The sequence below is a fragment of the Melitaea cinxia genome, chromosome 12 (genome assembly GCF_905220565.1).
Source record: "Melitaea cinxia chromosome 12, ilMelCinx1.1, whole genome shotgun sequence".
In the NCBI taxonomy this organism is placed as follows: domain Eukaryota; kingdom Metazoa; phylum Arthropoda; class Insecta; order Lepidoptera; family Nymphalidae; genus Melitaea; species Melitaea cinxia.
Genome location: NC_059405.1, coordinates 15,906,773 through 15,931,247, shown reverse-complemented (window position 1 = coordinate 15,931,247; position 24,475 = coordinate 15,906,773). Strand labels below are relative to the sequence as shown.

The 24,475-nt window shown below is 38.3% G+C and overlaps 1 protein-coding gene across 1 annotated transcript; it reads right to left on the bottom strand.

The window, feature by feature from the left end:
* Nucleotides 1–182: 182 nt before the first annotated feature.
* On the bottom strand, nucleotides 183–24,233 carry LOC123658290. The gene is made up of 13 exons (XM_045593726.1): nucleotides 24,138–24,233; nucleotides 15,227–15,381; nucleotides 14,472–14,649; nucleotides 13,195–13,446; nucleotides 12,647–12,895; nucleotides 11,992–12,251; nucleotides 11,490–11,631; nucleotides 11,252–11,392; nucleotides 9,422–9,579; nucleotides 7,144–7,214; nucleotides 4,064–6,801; nucleotides 2,590–2,754; nucleotides 183–493 (listed from the first exon to the last, which is right to left on the bottom strand). The coding sequence occupies exons 1-13, from the start codon at nucleotides 24,231–24,233 to the stop codon at nucleotides 239–241; spliced, it is 4,860 nt and encodes a 1,619-aa protein (XP_045449682.1). The 3' UTR covers nucleotides 183–238.
* Between the last annotated feature and the right edge of the window lie 242 nt (nucleotides 24,234–24,475).

Below are 24,475 nucleotides of genomic sequence, written 5' to 3'. Positions count from 1 at the left end.
TATAATTATGAATTGGATTGTTATTAATAATCATTACAAAACATTTCATACTCTTATTATACTGAGCAGTAACATTTATCTGTCAATATGTACTTATAGATTAAATTCGCATTTCTGATAATGTTTTAACATTCTTTATGACATTGACAGAAACATAAAGCTGCCATATTTAAAAATTTGAATGCGTCGATTTTTATCGTCATAAATATATTCAGACGATATAAACATTTAATGTATCTTATGGAGAGAATACTCGAAGACTCCTGAGTAGTGTCGCCAGTACATTAGCAAGGCATTCAGCTCTTAACGCTAGTTGACCTTCCAGAGTTGAACTCGTGTCCTGACCTTGGTTTTGGTTAACTTTTGTGTTGTGGTCGTGGATAATTTGCGCCATTTCAGCGCCAGCTAAGTCTTTGAAGGCTGCTGTGACATCATGCACTCGAAGGACCAAATTTCTGGTTTGAAGAGGAGATGATGTATGTCTTCCAAGTGCCTGAATATGAATTAATTTTAATTATTATTATTATAATATAATTAGTAACAATGCTGTAGTGGCTACGGTAGTAAAGAATATAGCCACCCTCTCTCTTCCCGTGGGTGTCGTAAGAGGCGACTAAGGGATAACAGAGTTCCACTACCACCTTGGAACTTAAAAAGCCGACCGATGGCGGGATAACCATCCAACTGCTGGCTTTGAATTACACAGGCCGAAGACGGGCAGCAGCGTCTTCGGTGTGACAAAGCCAGCCCTGCGGTCACCTACCCGCCTGCCCAGCGTGGTGACTATGGGCAAAACACATGAGTTCACGCCATTTTTTGGCACGAACTTGTGGAGGCCTATGTCCAGCAGTGGACTGTAATAGGCTGAAATGATGATGATGATGAATGCTGTAGTAGCATCAATCTTATATGAAGTACAAGTAAGTCCAGTAATTCTAGCACTGGTATAATATATTTCTTTAGTTGGTGACATTGCAAAAATATTTTGTTAGGAGCTTAAAATATAGTCAAATAAGTGACGGTGATTATAAATTATTTTTAACCGACTTCCAAAAAAGGAGGAGGTTCTCAATTCGACTGTATTTTTTTTTATGTATGTTACATCAGAACTTTTGACCGGCTGGACCGATTTCGACATTTTTTTTTAATCGAAAGGTGGTGTGTGTCAATTGGTCCCATTTAAATTTATTTGAGATCTAACAACTGCTTTTCGAGTTATATCTAATAATGCGTTTTTACTTGACGCCTTTTTTGTCAACCTACGTTGTATTATACTGCATAACTTTCTACTGGATGTACCGATTTTAATAATTCTTTTTTGTTGGAAAGGTATCTCTAGTTTGGTACCATGATAAGGAAACCAGGATCTGATGATGGGATCCCAGAGAAATTTGGGGGAACTTCTTGAAAATCCGCAAAAACTTTTTACTGGGTGTACCGATTTTAATAATTTTTAATATAATCGAAAGCTGATGTTTGTCGTGTGGTCACATATAAATTTTATTGAGATCTGATAACTACTTTTTGAGTAATCTTTGATGACGCGTAGTTACTTGACTATTTTTTCGTCGATCTACGTTGTATTACTCTTCGATGTAACTGAAGTCGGTTTTTTTTCGTTTGCGAGCAAACACAATTATAATATTTATTGTAAATGAATATAATTATCTTACTGTGTAAGTATCAATGTGTTAAGTCTTTTATTTTGATATTTATTTAAAATCACTGCTTAAACGCCTCTATACACAAAATTTAAATATAGCATAAATCACAGAAGTTGGGTTCATATAGTTTAACAACTTGTTTTTTTTTTATCACTATAGATAGAAATTAAAAAATCATTCCATTAAATATCTAATAAATAAATACATTTAACATACACACACGGTCGTCTGTTCCTATGTTAAGCAACTTAATATGCTCGTTCGCAGGTAACGGCCAACTGTCATAGCTATTTTTTTTTTGATAAATATACATATAAATAATACATATATTAATACAAAAATACACATTACACCCAGACTGAGACGGGAATCGAAGCAATAATCCGCGGGTCAAAAAGTATGGTCTCTACAAACTGCGCCACCGTACTAGTCAATTGTGCGCGCCATTGACGGTATTTTTTCAAAAAGACATTTAAATAACTAATTTAGATTTCAAATGTGACAAATGAATGTAAGTCAGGGTCTTTAGTCTGTATTTGTATTTTCCCATGGCATACAAAGCAGTTTCTGCTCTGAGAGATTTGGGTACGATTCCCGCCCTGAGTCTGGGTGTAATATATGTATTTATATATATGGATTGTTTATATGTCTATTTATTAAAAAAAAATTAGCTATACCAGTCTGTTGGTAGGTCACAAGTAAGTTGCTTATCTTAAAAACAGACGGCCTTGTGTGTGTATGGGTGTATAATAATAATTATTTACCAAATTATGTTATAATTAAGTTAAGTTCAATTAAGAGTTCCACAGGTAAAAATTGTTACACCCTACTACAGTATATTGATTGTATAGCATTGTAAGTGAATTTTATATTTTTATGAGGCATAAATTCTTTAAACCTTTATGAAAAGAATATACAAGCCTACCTGTGCCAGGTCGGCCAGGCGACGCAGCGGCGCGAGGCAGTCGGCGAGGGCGGGCGGGGCGGCGAGGGCGGGCGGGCCGGCGCGGGCGGCGCCCAGCGCGCCCACCAGCGTGCGGGACGCGCCCACCAGCGACACGGCGCACGACGTCAGCTCGGTGCGGGCGCGCTGCCCACAAACATTTTTGTTAGATTTCAGACTTTAATTAATTACTTTGCAAATATAACATTTCAAATTAACATGCTTATTTTTATTACTAAAATTATTTAAAAACGGGATATTTACCATGTTACCATCTACATACATACATACATAAAACATACATATACTATGTAGTATATGTATACAGGATAATAATAATATTAATAATAATACACTTTATTGTACACCAAAAACAGAAACGATACATATAAAAGAAAGAAAAAATATTGACATGTCCGGTAATTAATGGATAAACCCCGCAGGTTTAATTGGTGGTAATAGGTAACAAACAATTTGAACGTTTATTATAAAACTACGTATTTGAAATTGTTGTTTAAATTATTAACAACACCCCAACCACCCTAAAATACACTTTCACTGATTTTCGAAATAAAATTCTTATTTTATTATTTGTTTTGGTTATAAGAAAAATAGGGCTAGAGAACACAGGTGGCAATAACTCGGTAATTTGACAATAAAAAAATTGAGTAAAATACCCGCCGATAGCCCGCTTTTAAATAATTTTAGTAGTTTGCACATCTCTCACTGGACAAAGATCTAAAGTAATTAAGCATGGAATAATTGTCAGCGCTCATGACGTTGGCGCGTTGCGCGCGCGCTTTTGTAATAGATATTGAATTGCAATAGATTAGATTGTAAATGCGTGACTGCGCAAAGATCAATTCTATTCTGGTATATAATATTAAATAACTTTTGTAACGATCCAATTGAAATTACCCAATATTGACGGACAACAAGTCTAGCCATCATTATTAAACACGAAAAATATCAAGGTCAGTTATGACTGTACCAAAACTACTTAATTCAATAAGAAATCACGTGTATATTTAAGATATAACCTAGAACTAAAAGTGGCTGTACAGGAAGAGTCTTCGAATGTATCAAGCAATGCTTTAACTTTTACTAAGGTAAGTAGAGGAGGTACCGATCTTCTATGCTTTACACTTGGTAAGTGCTCGGTGCGAGTGTCTGTTACTGTCAAATTACTGTTTTCCCGAATTTGCAGATATTTTTACATGGTTTTTTATTTCATCCGAGCTCAAGGTGATTTTGGAATTTAAGAGTAAAATTACTATTTAAGAAAAGCCTACTTGAACAAAGTTGTTTATGGTTTGTATCATAGTTGGTTGTTTTAAATTAACTGTCGTCTAAATATTGCATATGTAATAATTTGATAATAAAGTTGTGAATCGTGATTTGTGTTTATCTTGAATTAGTTAATTATTTAAGTAATTAAAATAGTTAAACAACATACCTGGAACTTAACTTCATCGATATCCTCCCCTCCACCGTGCGCGTGTTGATGCGAACACTTCTGAGCGACCTGGTGCAGCCTCTGGAGCAAGCCGTCAACAGCTACCTCTGTCTTGCATAGCAGGTTCTCGATTGACACATGCCCATTATTCGCTTGGAACTCCGGAAACTTCACCGTAGGGGGTGAAGGAGGAGTGGGAATATCGTCAATTACATCCTCTTTGAATCTGACATGGTTCTGGACTTTCCCTGTGGGACTCGCACTGTCCCTCCTCATTGCCTTTCTTTCGCATAAAGGAGGACTGAACATTTTGTCATGAACTGGCGCACCGTTTAATAAATCAGGCCTGTTACTGAAGCGTCGATTCATCTGTGGTGAGCATAGCGATAAGGCTGTGGACATATCTTTATTCTTCAATATCGTGTTTTTAGTTTCGGAGTGAGAGCGCACGTGTCGATTTTGCAACGTCATTGAACTGTAGTTTTGTGCTGATTTCGTGCTCTGTGATTCGTCGTCTGTTAATCTGCTTTCGTTTTCGAGGTTACGGTAAGTGTTAAGGTTTCTTTGGAAGTGCGGTGATCCGATACTGGCCAGCCGCTCGGTGGCACGCATAGGCGACAGTTTTTGAGCATTTTTCATACGCAAGACTTCGATACTTGGAACCGGGGGCAGTGGAGGTTTCTTAGGTGGTAACAATATAGGTGGTGGAGGAGGAAGAACTTTGCTTTCCGTTCTTGGTGGTAGCTGAGGAGGTTTGTGGATACCCTCATTTATTTCACACACAACCTTGTAATTTAATTTTCTATTATTCAAAGTACTAAAATGGTTGTTCGTGATTTCGACAGCACTTAATTCATTATTAGGGCACGTGAAGGAATTCGACCTGGGTCGAGGTGCCGGGACGGGGGGCGTTTTAGGAGGACGTTCGGGTGGTTTCTTGATTTCAGTGCTTTTTCTTCGGGGAGGCGGTCGAATTTCACAGACGTCGGGCATGGAATCGGAGTTTTGTATGTGACCTTCGATTTTTTCGGTTTCGTCATTGCTATCGTCGCTTTTATTTTTATCCTTACTACAACACGAGAACATACCTTTCCGCTCGACAGTTGGGTACTCTATAACGTGTGCGTTTCCATTTGCTTGTTTTTCGCCTGAAAAGCTTTTTCTTTTACTCTTCGGCGAATCGGATTTAGTCTGACATTTATTTTTGTCTTTTAATAACAAACTATTTCTGGCGTCGCTTAAACCTTTTGCCGCAAACATGCTCCTGATTTCACTAACACTGAGTATTCCTCTTGTGACGTCGCCATTTGACGGTTTTACGTCGATAGGGGTTGTATTGTGTTCGTTTTTCGTTTCACATACACTTTGGTTAACATAACTAACTTGATCTCTATCTAAAGTCGATGAATTCGATCCTGGTGGTGGAGGAATAATATATGACATGATTTCTTCTGGAGTCAGTTCTATCGCTGGTGTTATTTTGACGGTAGGTGGTTGAATAGTCACATTTGCTATGAATTCTTCTAGTTCACAGCTTTTGGGCACGTTCTCTTCTTCTGTATCCTTATCATCGGCAAAAGAAGGTGGTACAACTGGTAAAATTTGAGGCACTTGTGTAGCACAGTCTAACTCATCGGGAGTTTGTGGTGGAGGTATCAATGTTAAATCTATAAGCTCTGGGTCGTTTTCTACTATATTTCCCTGATAATAAAACGGGAACTCAGCAGCGGTTTCTTCTCTATTACTCTTTTCTCTTAGCTGCTTTAAATATTCTTTTAAATTTGATTCTTTAGTATCTAAAGTAGCATCAGGACTATGCAGACCAAAGCTGGTTCTTACTATTTTATTAGTAGCTTTAGTTTGATGTTTTCTTATGGGACTACTTGTAGGTGTATATGAAGAATCATTATCACTCTCGGAATATGCAACGTCATTATTAAGAGCTAGTAAAGCGTCGGTGAGGCCACAGTTATTAAGGATTGCACTGAGTCCTTGAGATTCTCGCTTCGTCAAATCATTTCCGCTATACTCTTTTTCGGTTTCAGCTACAGATAAACCATTTAGTCCCTGATTTATTGTTTCAGTTAAGAGTAACAGAGAATCACTATGCTTTAGAATACCCGGTGCATCATCTGCAGCTGACATTCTACTATTAATAGATTCAGTATCACTTTCTAAATTATCTACACACGATTCTTTACCGACTAGTTCATCTCTAAGCACACCATTATAATCAATATCATTATAAACATCACAATTTTCAGTCAAATACTGTTCAGAATTCTCAACTAATTTTTGCATTTCTGCAACTCTTCTTAGTACCTCTTCGTTCTTCGCTTCAACGATACGTGGATTGCTTGCATTTTCGAGCAGTTCCATTGATAGGACGCTTTGTAGATCAAAGCCCATACCATCGTCCAGATAGCAAGCATCGTTTGGATCGAAAAGTCGAAAATTTTCGTTTTTCTTACACTTTTCAAAGTTAACATCTTGACTAACAACACCTTGTTTCTGTCCATACCCAACTACAGGACTGGAACTATTACTGTGGTTCCTGTTCGCTATACTGGTGTTCATATTCGTATCCAGGCTAGTCTTAGACTGATCTGGAGTGGAATGATAAGGCGGCGGCATACTGAATATGGCGAAGTGCTTCTTAGCAATTAGTAAGGGATCGTCATAGTGCAAGTAGCTCCATTTCGCTGGTACTACGTTGTGCTGTGACAAGTACGGTGGAGCTGAAATTTAAAATAATATTTGAAGGATTAAAAACTTAAAACATACGTATTCTTAAGATGATAGGTAAATTTTGGACAATCTTGTAAATACACGATGTAACCGAATCAATTTATTCTTTCATCTTGATTTCTTTGTCTGTTTTCAATTTGTTTTATTTTTGTATGGATGAGCAAATTCTCAAAAGTTAGGTTTGATTTTAATGAGTCTTTAATTCTATATTTAATTGATCTTAAACTAGGCTATATTAAAAATCAACACCAATCCGCAACAATGATAAATTGAAAAGTAATTAATAAATTGAAAAGGAAGTAATATATCAGTATCTGTATATAATAACATACCAATATCTTCAGTAATCGGTTCTCGCTCGAGTTCAATGTTCAGTTCCTGCCCTGTCGCAAGGCGGTAGTAACTGGAATGAGCATTAAATATCGGATTAGCATGAAATTGTTTGTTAGATAATCTTTTAGACCATAATAGTGTCGTGAAGGACTAATTTTCTGTAACTAAATTAAATTAAAGTGCCTTGCGACTTAGTTAATTGCCAAAGAAATAATAACTCTCTTCCCTGTCAACCCTAAGCAAGACATTAAAGGTTAATACAGCACACATAAACGTACTCACGTGTAGTATAAAATGTATTATAGGCCATATAGAAATTACGTCGAAAACATGAGGATCAACAAAGTAAGACTTTGCGGGTATAAGAGGAAGGGGAAGAGGAAGAAAGGGGGGAGTGGACTGACTTCTTTAAGCAATTGGATAAAATCGATGTGTGTACTTATCCAAAAGGATTGATCATCTAATCTGATATCAGCAAGATCCATCACTTGCTCGACTTCCATATCCTCTAGGGACTTTTTGTACAGAACGACCTACGAATATGGCGTCGTATGACTAAGGTGGTAAACAATAAATGATGGTAAGCGGTTAAGGTCACCTATGGCCGCCCGCGACACCAGAAGCATCGCAAGCATGTTCCCAACACCATTGCAGACGCTTACCAGTAGCTTGGACCACCTTATTTACCACAGGAATATACTTCCTGAGAGCATTGCTATTTAGCTGAGATCTTCTCTAAGGTCAAGATACTTCCCCGGTTGATCTGCTCTAAATTTTGAGCAGGATGTTTCCAGCTGTGCTCCGCCTCAGTGAAAGTGCGTGTTCTAGTGTCACTCGCTCTTCACTCGTCGAGTGACACGCTCCAGTACTCTAGTGCTGTGGCAGGTGTCGCAGCACTCACCCGGCGATGACGAGCGGCATCTCGGCGGCGTCGCGCTCGTCCATGAGCAGCGCCAGCACGCGGTCGCGCCGCAGGAACACCGCCACGTCCGCGCTGCCCGACCACTCGCTCTTCACTCGTCGAGTGACACGCTCCAGTACTCTAGTGCTGTGGCAGGTGTCGCAGCACTCACCCGGCGATGACGAGCGGCATCTCGGCGGCGTCGCGCTCGTCCATGAGCAGCGCCAGCACGCGGTCGCGCCGCAGGAACACCGCCACGTCCGCGCTGCCGGGCCACTCGCTCTTCACTCGTCGAGTGACACGCTCCAGTACTCTAGTGCTGTGGCAGGTGTCGCAGCACTCACCCGGCGATGACGAGCGGCATCTCGGCGGCGTCGCGCTCGTCCATGAGCAGCGCCAGCACGCGGTCGCGCCGCAGGAACACCGCCACGTCCGCGCTGCCCGACCACTCGCTCTTCACTCGTCGAGTGACACGCTCCAGTACTCTAGTGCTGTGGCAGGTGTCGCAGCACTCACCCGGCGATGACGAGCGGCATCTCGGCGGCGTCGCGCTCGTCCATGAGCAGCGCCAGCACGCGGTCGCGCCGCAGGAACACCGCCACGTCCGCGCTGCCCGACCACTCGCTCTTCACTCGTCGAGTGACACGCTCCAGTACTCTAGTGCTGTGGCAGGTGTCGCAGCACTCACCCGGCGATGACGAGCGGCATCTCGGCGGCGTCGCGCTCGTCCATGAGCAGCGCCAGCACGCGGTCGCGCCGCAGGAACACCGCCACGTCCGCGCTGCCCGACCACTCGCTCTTCACTCGTCGAGTGACACGCTCCAGTACTCTAGTGCTGTGGCAGGTGTCGCAGCACTCACCCGGCGATGACGAGCGGCATCTCGGCGGCGTCGCGCTCGTCCATGAGCAGCGCCAGCACGCGGTCGCGCCGCAGGAACACCGCCACGTCCGCGCTGCCCGACCACTCGCTCTTCACTCGTCGAGTGACACGCTCCAGTACTCTAGTGCTGTGGCAGGTGTCGCAGCACTCACCCGGCGATGACGAGCGGCATCTCGGCGGCGTCGCGCTCGTCCATGAGCAGCGCCAGCACGCGGTCGCGCCGCAGGAACACCGCCACGTCCGCGCTGCCCGACCACTCGCTCTTCACTCGTCGAGTGACACGCTCCAGTACTCTAGTGCTGTGGCAGGTGTCGCAGCACTCACCCGGCGATGACGAGCGGCATCTCGGCGGCGTCGCGCTCGTCCATGAGCAGCGCCAGCACGCGGTCGCGCCGCAGGAACACCGCCACGTCCGCGCTGCCCGACCACTCGCTCTTCACTCGTCGAGTGACACGCTCCAGTACTCTAGTGCTGTGGCAGGTGTCGCAGCACTCACCCGGCGATGACGAGCGGCATCTCGGCGGCGTCGCGCTCGTCCATGAGCAGCGCCAGCACGCGGTCGCGCCGCAGGAACACCGCCACGTCCGCGCTGCCCGACCACTCGCTCTTCACCCGCACGCCCTCCACCTCCTCTAGAGATGCGATGGACTGCGGCTGAGGGGTTAACAACAAATCGACATGTTAATAAAGGCCTCACGGTTAAGCCTGCAATGTCCCATTTCTAGACATTGGCCTCTTTCTCAATGTATATTTTTCAACGATATCTCCATAATACCAATTTGATACCTTTAGGGAAACCTGTTATTGGCTATATTATTTGTTATATGCTATATGATAAAAACTGTATGTATAAGCTGTTGCTTTTTTAAATAAATAAATAAATAAACTAGCGGACCCGGCAGACGTTGTCCTGCCCGGAAAACAGCTACCAAATTTAATAGGTTAAATACTGATAGCAGCGTCACCTACTGAGTCCAATTGAGATAAAAACTACCCTGTCTCCCAAGTTGGACCAAATTACGGATGCTTGCAAAATTTGATAAAAATTGATTCAGTAGTTTCGGAGTTTATCGCCTACGTACATTGTGACACGAAATTTTTATATATCAAAGATGGCGACTCGATAGAATTTGATGGCCAGATCTTGAAACTAATTAAAATTTGGCGCCAAGACTTTAATAATTATCTAACAAAAATAGTACAAAATTTGTTCTGTTATTAATGGTAATAATTTTGTAACATAATACGCAGTATAATTATAAAAATATCAGTCACAAACCATTAAAATAATACGGTTATATCGTGAACATAAATAAATATTACGTGAAATAAAGTAATAGAATTTATATTCTAAGAAACAGAACACAGCGCCATCTATTGGGTGTATTTGCAACCTAGATGTCAAACAATATTGAAGAATTTTATCGTTGATTCAAAGTACACCGCCATCTATGAGAACTTCATAAAGCTAAAAAGTAAATAAACACTTGCGTAAGAAACAATTAATTGATACATTTTATTCGTTTACATTCACGACATAAGCGAATAATTGAGATGATAACTATCCTATCTAGTAAGTTAGACCAAAATACGGGTACATGTGAAATTTGATTGAAATCGGTTTAGTAGTTTTGGAGTTTATTGGCAACATACATCGTGACACAAGATTTTTATATATATAAGAAGATATAGGGGAACGGTCGAAGCTTAATGCACCACACTGCTCTACTCGGGTTGGCGGATATATTCCTTAGTACGAGTAACGATCGCTATCAAGTGTATGAAACAACTGGGACTAACTGCTTAACGTACAGTCTGAGACACGGTAGGGATACCTACAGGGACAGACAATCACAGCGGTAAAAAATATCTGTAAAAACCCTGAGCGGGAATCGAACCCTCATCACCGGCGTGTAAGCGCCCACACGATGCATGTTCTACGACACCAGAACGGTAAGAATAAAGACTTATCTTCGCCTAATTGATTAACCCTATTTTGTTTGACCTAGCAGAATCGGGGGCATTAAAACTAAACAAGACAACCCATGCACTTAGCAAGCCTAAAACATATGCATTAAGTTACCTAGTACTTTAACATATTTATTTACTTTCTGCACGTGCTTTTAAAACCACTTCGGCCGCATATTTTCACCGCTATGCCATTTAGACGTCATCGATTATGACAACTAAAAATATATTTAGTCTGAAATTCTATAAACTTTCAAGAATTTTACCAAAACCGTTCAAATTACATAGTGATAAACGAAATTGTAGCAAATAGCAACTTCTGAAAATAATACTCTCGTGTATATAATTAGAACCTTACCACAGAATTACTTCTGCCCACTATCTGACTAAGTCCAAACCGAGGAGATACCAACAAAACACGCTCCGGTCGACTGCTGCTGAAGCACTTTGCTCCGTAGCTTGGTAGTCCAGCCACGGTATCAAGGTAATGAAGCTTCGCCTGGAAAAAAAAATTACCAATTATTTTCGATTACAAATGGAATTCCAACTGGTATACCGAATTGGAAGCAATCTAATATAACTTATGTCTAAAATACCTGCAATTGTGTGAGATGTCGCTGGCTACCTGTCATCTGCGCGTTCAGTTTAAGGAAATGTGCCACAAGTCGCCGCAACTCTTTGCGCTTCATACTTTCCAGCAAACTGCTCGGTACGAATCTTTCTAAGCCGAATTCTCTCCTGAAATTATAATTAACGGCAATGTTGATGGCTGTTTACAAAATTATGTCCAAAAACATCTGCATAATTAATTATACGAATAGATTTAAAAACAGTTAAAGTTTTTTTTCCAAATAAATATTTCTTTCAAAGGGTTAACAGTAACATTAAATAGCTACTATTCATAATATTGATGAAAGTCGAAAGTGATTGTTTAATCAACACTGAATTTGAATCTATACTGAAAGAAAAATCTGTAGGAGTCACAACAAAAGAACTACTACGTTTTTTAAAACGAAATAAAACATATTCAATAACTAGCATTAGAATTTCTCGTCACAATTCTTAACTGCCCAAAAAAAGTAAAACAGAGCAACTTACTCAACAGCCTTCACAGTGAGCTTAGCCGGTGACAGGTTGTGAGCCAACGCATGCTGATGTATGTGCAACGCAGCAAGCCGCAGCGCTACATCCGGCTGCAGTTCTGGAGCGAAGCGATCTTGAGCTACATCGTTGCAGCACTGTAGGTACAAGTAGTCCAGCGCTGCTAAATCACGTTGAGCGAGTTCAGCCGCTGAAGAAGGCATGAATACGACACGGAATAAACAGCGCATCTTGTGTGAGCCAGGTCGTGCTGCGATCTGTGGAATTAGACATTTGGCAACTTAAAATTAATTGATTGATCATTAATTTAAATAAACCCCTCACACTCAACGGCCCCCACTAGGATTTACTCTTGTGTCAGGGGTGCGAACACACATAATTTAGAAGCACAAACGTCCAGACAACGGTAAACATCTAGCCAATACAAATGGTATGTGCGGGGATCAAACCTGCAAACGACAGAATTGTTTTGGTCTAATCTCTTTCGGTTGGACCAATGAAGCACGGTTTATTCCGCCAATGTTTAAAAACTAACTAAAAACTACAGAAAGGTTTTATGAAACAAAATAAACCTTGTATGATAACTCTGTCCTAATATTCATTAAATATTGAAAGAAAATTAATAGATTAGCTTGTACAAAACCATTCTTACCCTGGCCAAAGACTCCTTGGGATCCAGTAAGGTCAGCTTATTTCTCCTCAAACTCTTGACATGTTCGACAACTAGACTGAAATGTTCTTCAGCGATGATACAAAGCTTGTCCTTCAAACTGGTGACCACGTCCGCAACGGTCGTGGTCGTGTCATATTTGAAGGATTTAGTTTGACCGTTCTCTAGAAAGACCTTGAGGACATTCGCCATCGGCGGTAGACAGAGATCGCCGAGTGAAAATGCAGACGGCTAAAATTAAATTAAAATATATTATTAGGAGCGAAGCAGAAAACACGATATACTTCAAACTTTGGGCTACTTTGTCATTGAATACCTCCTTTTCTTAGTAATTAAAGGAAAGAGAGTTTCTTGAAATTAAATTTCTAAGGACTTTTATGGTATCCTTATGTATAAAATAGAATTTAATATTTATTTGCTAGAATAATGTCACTTTAGTTTTCTGTATAAGGGTTCAGTGTAGTATAAATTTTCTTAATGTACTTAGTTTATTATCTTATCTAAAAAAAATGCTTGTTTTGATAGCTTACAGGATACATAGGTGCTCCATTTAGCTGAACAGAATCCGCAAATCTGACCCTCGGAGGTCTAGCCCTTAGCTTGGCTCGTTTAGCGGCTGATAAGAACGCGGATCTCCTCGCCAAGTTCCCACTCCTGGCGGGTTGGCATACTCGTAACGTGACGCGTTCTGTGCATGCGCGTACTGCGGAAATGACGTGCTCACGCGCAGCGGTACTGACGTCTTCTCCATTGACGCCTAAGATCTGATCTCCAGGTTCAAGCTGTAATTTTTTTTTATTAATTATTTACAATATATCTATAGTGCCATTTTTTAAACTTCAAATTTAGAGAAAAATAATTATTAAAGGTCACTACGATTATAAATAGTAGTGTCATAACAAATTTTTTAATTTATATCTAACGTATTTTAAATTTAATCTTTATTTACTAATTAAATGTAAGAAGTGGTGGTTTACTCATATTCAATGAAACAGATCTATTTTAAGTTTTAACTCATAGTGAGAACTTGAATATTGTGGGTTTGGTCTGGATCCGGGGCATAGTCACTTTAGATGTGTCTTACACGACTGTTAACTAAAATTTGACTTTATTTATATTGTTTTAATGTATTAACTAATTCTCAAATCAGTTTAAACATGCTTACAAATCTGCTGTAAATCCTCATCACTATGTATTGTCAGCCAAATCAATAAAAAACAATCGATTCATGAATTGTAATGTATATATGTATGTGTTAAGTTATTTATTGATTAATTTAATTAATTTATGTTGTATTTTCACTCTACCTAATACTATTAGAAATATTTTGTAAGTTCAAAAAAAGTTTTAGTGTTTACACTAATTTGACTAAGTGGATGATATTAGTCCAATTAGTATCCGTATTATTAGAGCGAGTATGGAAATAAAAGGGACTGATGATAAGAGGGGTGCGCCATACTCTTAAGAAGTCAATTGCACATTGTAATCAGGCTGATATTTGTTATAATAATGGGTGAAATAATAAACGGACAATTTGAGCAGAATTGAGTTTTATAATATTATCTCGGACCTTAATATCTATGTTATACCAAAAAAAGTGTGTGTACTTATTTACGCACGTAAGAAGTTATAGTTCATTGCCTAGCTTTCAGGGTGTCGGTTTTTTGTGACAGTGTGCGCGCGTATCGTAAAAATTTACTCTCATCATTATTACCTAGCGCGCTAAAAGAAGTATAACATTAAATTCAATTATTTCAAGGTTTTCTTCTTAAACATAAAACAAAACTTAAGAGACCGCAATACCAACCTTCCCAACACTCGGCGAGTTATCCGTGACGAATCGAACAAGAACCGGTTTTTCTGAGCCAGCGACGAACCCAAACCCAAGTTCGGGATCTCTTTCCAGTACCACGTCACGAGGAGCTGGCGGCGACTCGCATGACAAGCCTTCTGGAGCCACGTATGTTGTGGTCTTGTTTACATGACTGCGGAAGGGCAAAAATTTTGTTACTTGAAGTAAGGCACTATGACAAAAAATCGAGTGTGCTTTAGATCACACGACTGAAGTAAAATTTCTTTATCTCCCTCTCAAATTCCGTTCGTCTCTCCCGATCACACTTTTTGTAACGCTCTCATCACGCATTCACCAGCTTACTCTCCAAGTCAAGCATGCGTAAAGAAGCTTTACTTCAAAAATTCTTGCTAATGAAAGTAATATAATTTGTTGGGCAAATTGAACAATCATATTTGGCGCCACTTACGTCTGCAGCTTACAGAATCATTGTTTTATAATACTTTTCAATCGTCACATTGGTCAATAGTGTTGTATAGACATCATTTATATACTCCTATATGTCAGTTAAATTGTGGATATAAAGTAAAATTACATTTAAATGAACATGTATACAAACAACTGAATTTAAAATTCGGATTTCGGATTTATTCAAGGAAATGTTCAGCTATTGTTGCAAGTGCTCATAGGCTAAAATAACCCCTTGCCATAAGGTGGGTTGTACGCTTGTTTGCGACCCGAGTCGTATAAAAATCGAAACGGAATCTTACTTAATGTAGTAACTCTTCCCCCGGCTATCCAGTGCCTGCTCCCAGCCATATGGCAAATCGTCCTCCTGTGGGCTGTCACCTTCCTTCACTGGCCAGTTCTCGACTGGAGGTAGCCAGCTCGCTGTTCTTGTGACGTGACTGGAAAAAAACAAAAACTACAATAAGATATGACGTCAAAGTAACTAATGCTTGTCATGTACTCTTTTTTTTTTGTTTCTATAATTTAATGCGCTATTTGTATTATAGTCGTCAATTAATGTCGACGTATAAATCCCAAATCTCGAAATTAATATTCACTCTCGCACGCCATCTTGCGGATCTGTTTACAAGCTGGTAGCTCAATGTTTTGTGCGGCTAATTCAAAACAAATACCGTATTGTTTTATCCCCAATTAAAAATAACCGGTAGCAGTATAGACAATAATAATTTTATTCTATATTATTCATCATTCAGTAAAAAAAAATGTATGGCTTGTATTCATGACAGCAAAATTATAAAATCGAATTGATAACTTTGTGAATAGTTAAAAGAATTAAATATTTAAAAATGAATATAAAACTTTTTATAATAAAAATTTAAACAATATCAACATAACAATTTGTTTGGAGATGCCGTGTAGGCAGAGAGTGTGAGTGGCTGATTTGTGTACCGGCTGAGTGGGCTGGAGCCTAGGGCGCCAAATTTTGCGGAAATTCTATTTTCGAAACATTATTATATAAATCCAGAAAATGAACGGCCATGTCCGCAACCTTTGTACAACAATGGGCAGCTAAAAATAAGGTCAGCCAAAATACATAATCCCTCGAACCGATTATTTTATGGAATTATGGGAAATAGTATCGAGTTTCAGGGGACACTAGAGGCGGCAAAAATTGAATAGTCTAGTGACGGCAAATTTTTTAATCCGCGTTTGGTAGTTTAGAATTCACTTTTATAAAGTGGGTAATACGAAATATGTTCATGTAGGTACTTGGAAAGTAAAAAATATTTTATAAAGAATTCATGCTTTCAAACTTGTAAATAGGTCGGGGACCTATATATTAACACGACAAGTTGAGTAGGCTGGGTAGCGAGCAACGCCCCTATGAGGTCGTTAGGGGTTATTGTGATTCAAGAAGGAATTATGAATGCAGTATTATCGCTAAACAGCGATTTCTTTCAGACAACAATTTTTTTTATATATATTTTTAATTTTCAGACAACAACTTGTATAGTATTTAATTGTATATGAATTATTTGCACGTGTATATAATATAACAATTGTCACTAACGTTACCTTATTTTTAACCGACTTCCAAAAAAGGAGGAGGTTCTCAATTCGACTGTATTTTTTTTTTTATTATGCATACATATAAACAAAAAAAAAAAAGTTCAAAAGTTCACCACCCAGTCAAAAGTTCTGATGTAACATATTACATCAGAACTTTTGACTGGGTGGAGTAATTTCGACAAATTTTCTTTTAATCGAAAGGTGGTGTGTGCCAATTGGTCCCATTTAAATTTATTTGAGATCTAACAACTACTTTTCGAGCTATATCTAATAATGCGTTTTTATTTGACGCTTTTTTCGTCGACCTACGTTGTATTATAGCACATAACTTTCTACTGAATGTACCGATTTTGATCATTCTTTTTTTGTTGGAAAGGAGATATCCCAAGCTTAGTACCATGATAAAGAAACTAGGATCTGATGATGGGATCCCAGAGAAATTGATGGAAATTCTTGAAAATCCGCAATAACTTTTTACTGGGTGTACCGATTTTGATAATTTTTTTTTGTTGGAAAGAAGATATCCCTAGTTCAGTACCATGATAAGGAAACCAGGATCTGATGATGAGATCCCAGAGTAATCGAGAGAAACTCTTGAAAATCCGCAATAACTTTTTACTGGGTGTACCGATTTTAATTATTTTTAATTTAATCGAAAGCTGATGTTTGTCATGTGGTCACATATAAATTTTGTTGAGATCTGATTACTACTTTTTGAGTAATCTTTGATAACGCGTAGTTACTTGACTATTTTTTCGTCGATCTACGTTGTAATACTCGTCGATGTAATTGAAGTCGCTTTTTTTCGTTTGCGAGTAAACACAATTATTTTCTACCTTTTTTTTCTTTTTTTTTTCTCTCTTCATGTGAATTTTACTAATACTTAATTTTGCACACCTACAAACATCCGATCTTGAACGTCCTAAGGTTGGCTGGTAGAGAATGCTTTTAGCATTAAGACCGCCTTTTGTACAGTTCTTTAATGTATTGTGCAATAAAGTAGTAATAAACAAATAAATAAACAAAGATAGTAGATGCCCACTACTCGGAAAGTACATAAAATACAATTAAAAAAAATTTACTTTTTGACCAACTTCAAAACAGGAGGAGATTCTCAATTCGACTGTATTGTTTGTTCTATAATTATTTAGGGCTATAATAATGTAAAAAAAAAGTATTTAAAACACAACTAAAAGCACAATTTAAACATAATGTTACTTATTTTATTTACACTTTTATTTATTTATTTATTCTTAATGTACACCGAAATACAGACACATATAAAGAAAAATAACAATACAAGATGTACAAAGGCGATCATATCGCTAAATAGCGATTTCTTTCGCACACCAATATAAGAAATGAACGCTGAAACGCTAATTCTGTATGTCTGTTCATAGAACGTAATTCATGTAAAGAAATTTGGTAATAAAAAATGATGAATTAGTATAATATATATTCTGTTTTAATATTTAATCCACATTGTTCTTAATGTAATGTACAATCATTTAATCAATGTAATATATTTTATGTCCTCGTACAGGTGTTTCATGGACTTTATAAAGGAAAGAAATTCCACAAAACTCGAGCAAATTACTCGTTCCAAACGAGCCGCGATGTTTTCTTAGACATCCCTTTTTATCTCCAAATTTGTCTTTATTTTGTAAATTGACGTTTTTCCATTGAAATTGATGAAAAGAAATGAAGCACAATAAAATATCCATTATGTATGTACTTTGTATTAGTATATTGTAACGTTTTCTTTGTATATATCTTTTATATGTATAAGACGCCACGTTGGCGCAACGGTTACAGCCATGGATTGTGCTTGCGCTGGCGGTTGCGGGTTCGAACCCCCTACATGACAAATATTTGTATTGGCCATGCAGGTGTTTGCCGTGGTCTGGGTGTTTGTGCAGTCCTTGTGGGTCTCCCCACCGTGCCTCGGAGAGCACGTTAAGCCGTCGGTCGCGTTGTTATCATGTACGCCTGATAGCGATCGTTACTCATAATAGGGAGCATATCCGCCAACCCACATTAGGGCAGCGTTATTCCTTAAGAATCGATTTTCATATAATTCCCCTGGTATGAAAAAAATATGAGGAGTAAAATGTACTGAACGAATGACCTCGTTACGTTCTTGTGCGCCATCTATCGGAATCGTCTTAGGTTCCGATAGATGGCGTTATTAGTTTATTTACTATTTGATTTGGTATTAATCTTTTTCTGAGACTAGTAACCCTTTTTGTGCCCATTTAGACAGTCGATCCGAAGGAGTAAACTCCGGTCGAGCGTCGGAACTGACACAAACACTTTTTCGTGTTTGTAATTGTTAAACTTTCATATTCACTAATAAAAATTGGCGAAGAGAAATTAGCCGGGGCCATTAATTATTAATATACCTACATATACATGTCCATTAATCGTCAAAAATATTTTATTTCATACACAAAACCCAATTATTATATACATACAAAAAATAATTTAAGCGTTGACCACGATGTTGCTATTATTTATTTGTCTGTGACAGATTGTTCAACAGGCTCTTTTTCGTAAAAGAACCTATTATTTCTTTGGTCTTCAAAATTCTATTGAGGTTTTAATCTCGACCGCACCGATCAATCTCCTCCACGTCTTCGCCATTCTACGTAACGTTGGCGAAAGCATATGTTTTATTTTGGCACAATTGAAAACCATTTATCCAAATGAATGATTAGAAATTTAATAGTAGGATGCTGTTGTACTGGTAAGTTAAATTAATGAATTAATAATTTTGTATGCTCACAAATGAAAAATAAGCCTTCTTTAATTTACATTGACAAGTAATACAACGTAGATGACGCCGCGTTGGCGCAACGGTCACAGCAGTGGTTTGGTGTGGGAAAGAGGCCTAATCCCAGTAGTGGGATATTACAGGCTGAAGCAGGATAGTAAGTGTAGTTGAGAAGATTATGCAACAAAGTCGTTTGAAATTGATACTCAGAAAATACATTTAAGAGTTCTATCAGAAAATACCGTAGGTAAAGGATTATAATAACACATTTTAAGCATATAACGCTTTTCCGATTTTCAATATGGCCGCTATCAAAGGATCCAGACGGATGATAATGCTGTACTTAAACCAATTTACATCTTATTTCAAAAGGATAAAGCACAAATTACGTTAACCATAAACGATGGAGATCCAAAAGTAATTTTACATTCGTTTTCAATTTGCGAATATAGGAACAATATGAATAAAATAGAATGTGAACCGTTTATATTAGTTTTAGAACGAAATTATTGTGTTGGCTAGCGAACAAAAAAAGCAGACTTCAATTACATCGACAAGTATCAGTAAAACGTAGGTAGACGAAAAAATAGTCAAGTAAATACGTGTTATTAGATATAGCTGGAAAAGTACATGTCAGATCTGAATTAAATTAAAATGAGACCATATGACACGCACGATCTCTCGATTAAAAAAAAATCAACGAAAACGAACGAAATCGTTCAACCTAGTAAAAAGTTCTGAGGTAACAATTGCGCGGACGGAGTAGTATGAAATTTCGTACACTTACAGTTTAGAAGGAGTACTGAATGCTAATTTTTTTTAATTATGCATAAAAATATATTAAATCAACTAGTTGTGCCCGCGACTGCGTCCGCGTGGAATTTAACGAAAAAAGTTTTTGTTCAGTTCTCAGAGTTATAAAATAAATAAATTTTTAAAATAAAAGTAGCCTAAGTTACTCCTTGTTACTTCAGCTATCTGCCAATAAAATTCCCGTCGAAATGGGCCCAGCCGTTTCAGAGATTTTTTTTAGTCGTGAACTTTCTTTTTTAATATTGAACTAGCCACACCCGTGCCCACTTCGTTGGGCGTTAATTATTTTTGTGGTGCAAATATATAGTAAAGTTTTCATCTCGCTCGTATTACTCCGACTTGATTTACATATACTATTATTTTTAACCGACTTCCAAAAAAGGAGGAGGTTCTCAATTCGACTGTATTTTTTTTTAATGTATGTTACATCAGAACTTTTGACCATGTGGACCGATTTCGACAATTTTTTTTTTAATCGTAAGGTGGTGTGTATCAATTGGTCCCATTTAAATTTATTTGATTTATTTTAACAACTACTTTTTGAGTTATATCTAATAATGCGTTTTTACTTGACGCTTTTTACGTCGACCTACGCTGTATTATACCGCATAACTTAATACCGCATAAACCAGGATCTGATGATGGGATCCCAGAGAAATCGAGGGAAACTCTTAAAAATCCGCAATAACTTTTTACTGGGTGTACCGATTTTAATAATTTTTAATTTAATCGAAAGCTGATGTTTGTCATGTGGTCACTTAAAAGTTTTATTGAGATCTGATAATTACTTTTTGAGTAATCTTTGATAACGCGTTGTTACTTGACTATTTTTTCGTCGATCTACGTTGTATTACTCGTCGATGTAGTTGAAGTCGGTTTTTTTTTTTCGTTTGCGAGCAAACACAATTATTTTTACTGAATTTTTTGTTCGATAAAAATAAAATATAGCATATATCACTCCTGAATAGTGTAGCTTTTTGTCAATGAAAGAATTTTCATGATCGGATCAGTATTTGCGAAAATTACCCCCTACAAATCAACTAAGAAACTTTACTTCTTTATAATAATATTAGTACAGATAATAATAATTTTGTTTAATTTTCTTCTTATAAAAGAAGGAGGTTTACAATTCGACGGTATTATTTTAAATGTGTATTAATTATCTCACTATTTATTAGGAGTGTACTGAATCTGATACTTATTTTTTTATCGAAATGCTGATACTTGTCATATACTCCCATTTAAATTTGGTCCAGATTTCATGAGTACTTTACGAGCAATCCCTAATAATGCATTTTTGATTGATTATTTATTTTGACTACCCACCTGACTACTGTTATATTAGTTGCGTGTAGTAAAGGCAAAAGGTTTTCTTTTGTATAAGTAACAAATTAATTGGGTGTTAGAACGCATTATATTTCATAAAAGCAAAAACAAAAACCCTTTAATTAAAGTAAATAGAAAGATGATTAAAATTAAGGGCCTCCATGGTCGTGACGCTGAGGGCGCGGAAATCCGGATCTTCTTAACATATCCTCTGTGAAAGGGTTTACTGTAGTTTTGAAGGGTCACCGTAGGTTTGAAAATTAAAAACGCTAAATAAACACGTTCATTTTTGAACATTTTTGAATATATCAAAAATTGACCACTCCAGCGGGATTCGAACCCGCGTCTCCGACTGACCGTGTCGGCGCTCTAGCCAATTAAGCTATGGAACGATGTACCCGCTAGAGCGAAATTTTTGATATGATGATTTTTATTTTCGGTTTAAGCGAACCGTGGCGCCATCTATAGTGAGTTCTTTACAGAGACCCGTAACTAATATATCATAAAATAAAAATCATCATATCAAAAATTTCGCTCTAGCGGGTACATCGTTCCATAGCTTAATTGGCTAGAGCGCCGACACGGTCAGTCGGAGACGCGGGTTCGAATCCCGCTGGAGCGGTCAATTTTTGATATGATATTCAAAAAATGTTTAGAATCCCTAATGTGTGGGTAACACAAAAATAAAATCGTACATATTAAACACGTTCATTTTACGGGAAACTGTTTGAGTTTTAACTTTTATTTATTTGATTATTTGTGACCCGTTACGTGTCATTTATATATTTAATACCTTATTAGACACTTAACGCTACATTTAAAAAAAGTAACAATCTTCCATAATAGTGCATAGGCGGTCTTCTTACTGATAGTAACTGAGGTAGGGCAAAGTAGGAAATTTCCTGCTCAAAATATAGAGCAGCCCTACTGGGGAAGTACCTTGACCTTACAGAAGATCAAAGCTAAATAATACTGCTTTCAAGCAGTGTTGTGTTCCTGTGGTGAGTAAAGTAACCAGAGCTCTTGGGATAGGCGCCTGGGGGAATTGGGGGTTAAGTTGGCAACGCGCTTGCGATGTTTCTGGTCTTGCAGGCGCTAGGCTACGGTAATCGCTTACCATCAAGTGACTCGTACGCTTGTTTGCCTACTTAGTTTTATAGAAAAGCAAAATTAAGGGAGAAAACGTAATAGCCAAAATCGAGTAATCCATCCCGGGCGAAGCCATGAGCGGAAAGTAGTTAATCATACGTTTTGTGAACACAACATAAATATGAGGGCTTGATGAACTTAAATATAACGTAACTAAAAAAGTTTACCAATTATGTATTTCTGAATCGCTTCAGATAAAAATTGAATGAAATTGCGTATCTATTGAAGCTATAATGGCCTCTATCGCTTTTGTGATTCTGATACAACAATAAAAAAATATTAGAGCATCGTAACAATATGTTATGAATGAATCGACTTAAAGAATGAAAAAGCTGACCAAGCGTGATTTAGAGGAATACATACACATTTTATTTAGATCTAAGAGCCAAACCGAGAACGATGCCAAGGATCGCGCAAAGTGGAGCGTTAGTCGGAAGACCACCATGAGAATAACTAACTAACTCAACTGGCTCAGTGACCCGAAGTGAGTCTTGGCCTCCGAAACAAGATTTCTCCACTTTGCACGATCTTGCGCGATTTCCCGCCAATTATTGGCATGGATCTTACTCAAGTCTGCTTCAACCATGTCCCTCTAGCGGTACCTAGAGCGACCCACCTGTCTACGTCCAGTTGGTCGACCCAGGTACGACCATGAGAATAAAAGCCGGGAAGTAAAACTTCTTTAGCCACGCTTGACTTGGGGAGTGTGCTGGTGAATGCGTTACGTTGACAGCGTGATCGGGTGAGGCGAACGGAAGTTGAGAGGGAGATATAAGTTAGTGATGATAGAAAGAGAGAGAGAATTACGTTGCGTAAGTTTTACTTCAGTCGTGTGGTCTAAAGCACACTCGTTTTTTTTTAAAGTGTATATATTAAAACATTATTGCATAGCTATGTTCTTTGTATGTAGTGTGTGGCTACGGTAGTAAAGAATATAGCCACTTCCTCTCTTCCCGTGGGTGTCGTAAGAGGCGACTAAGGGATAACACAGTTCCACTACCACCTTGGAACTTAAAAGCCGACCGGTGGCGGGATAGCCAACCAACTGCTGGCTTTGAAATGCACAGGCCGAAGACGCTGAAGACGCTGCGGTCACCAACCCGCCTGCCCAGCGTGGTGACTATGGGTAAAACACATGATTTCACGTTATTTTTGGCGTGAACTTGTGGAGGCCTATGTCCAGCAGTGGACTGTATAGGCTGTAATGATGATGATGTTCTTTGTGTGTATGTGTGTGTGGACTTTTGACGCTGTATTCCATGAAACATATTTTGCAGTTTTTTTTAAAGAATAACTGCTGCAGAATTTCTTGCTGATTTTTCTCTGCGGAATCTACATTCTGAATCGGTGATAGTTTCACTTTTATTCATAGTTAATAATTTTATTTGTAATATGACGATTCGAATGTGCTTTTGAATCCCATTTGAATTAAGTTATTATTGCTTTTGATTGTTGTGTATGTTCATATCCTTATAGTGGTATAAGTAATAAATTAACTTTTCCCTTTATAATATTCTCATTTAATATTATTTTATACTATAGATAGGAAATTACTGAAGCGAGCCGCAGAACTACGCTACGTTTGCGGTGCACACGCCGGCCGCGAATTGTAATATGGCTGCTTCACGCTTCACTTTGATATCTATGTCTGGATTTTTGATTTTATTGTTATTCATATCATAACCATTTTTTTTTTATAAAATATGCTAGATACAGAATAAATATATCTTATATTAGTAGTTTTAATGTACTTATTTTGTTTTATAACACTATCATTATGAGAAATTTCTGCTTTTTATACCTTCACGATTAAGCCTGTAATATTCCACAACTGGGCATAGGCTTCTTTCTCCATATAGGAGACGGTTCGGAGTTTAATCCACCAGGTTGCTCCACTGCGGGTTGGAGGATATGGTCC

Bases quoted from the DNA above. Each gene is read 5' to 3' on its own strand.
- LOC123658290 (XM_045593726.1), bottom strand. From the start codon at position 24,233: ATGAATAACAATAAAATCAAAAATCCAGACATAGATATCAAAGTGAAG. The intron at 13,447-14,471 runs GTTGGTATTGCG...AAAAAATTACAG, and splicing joins ACTCGCCGAGTGTTGGGAAG to CTTGAACCTGGAGATCAGAT. The intron at 12,252-12,646 runs GTAAGAATGGTT...CTAATTCCACAG, and splicing joins CCAAGGAGTCTTTGGCCAGG to ATCGCAGCACGACCTGGCTC.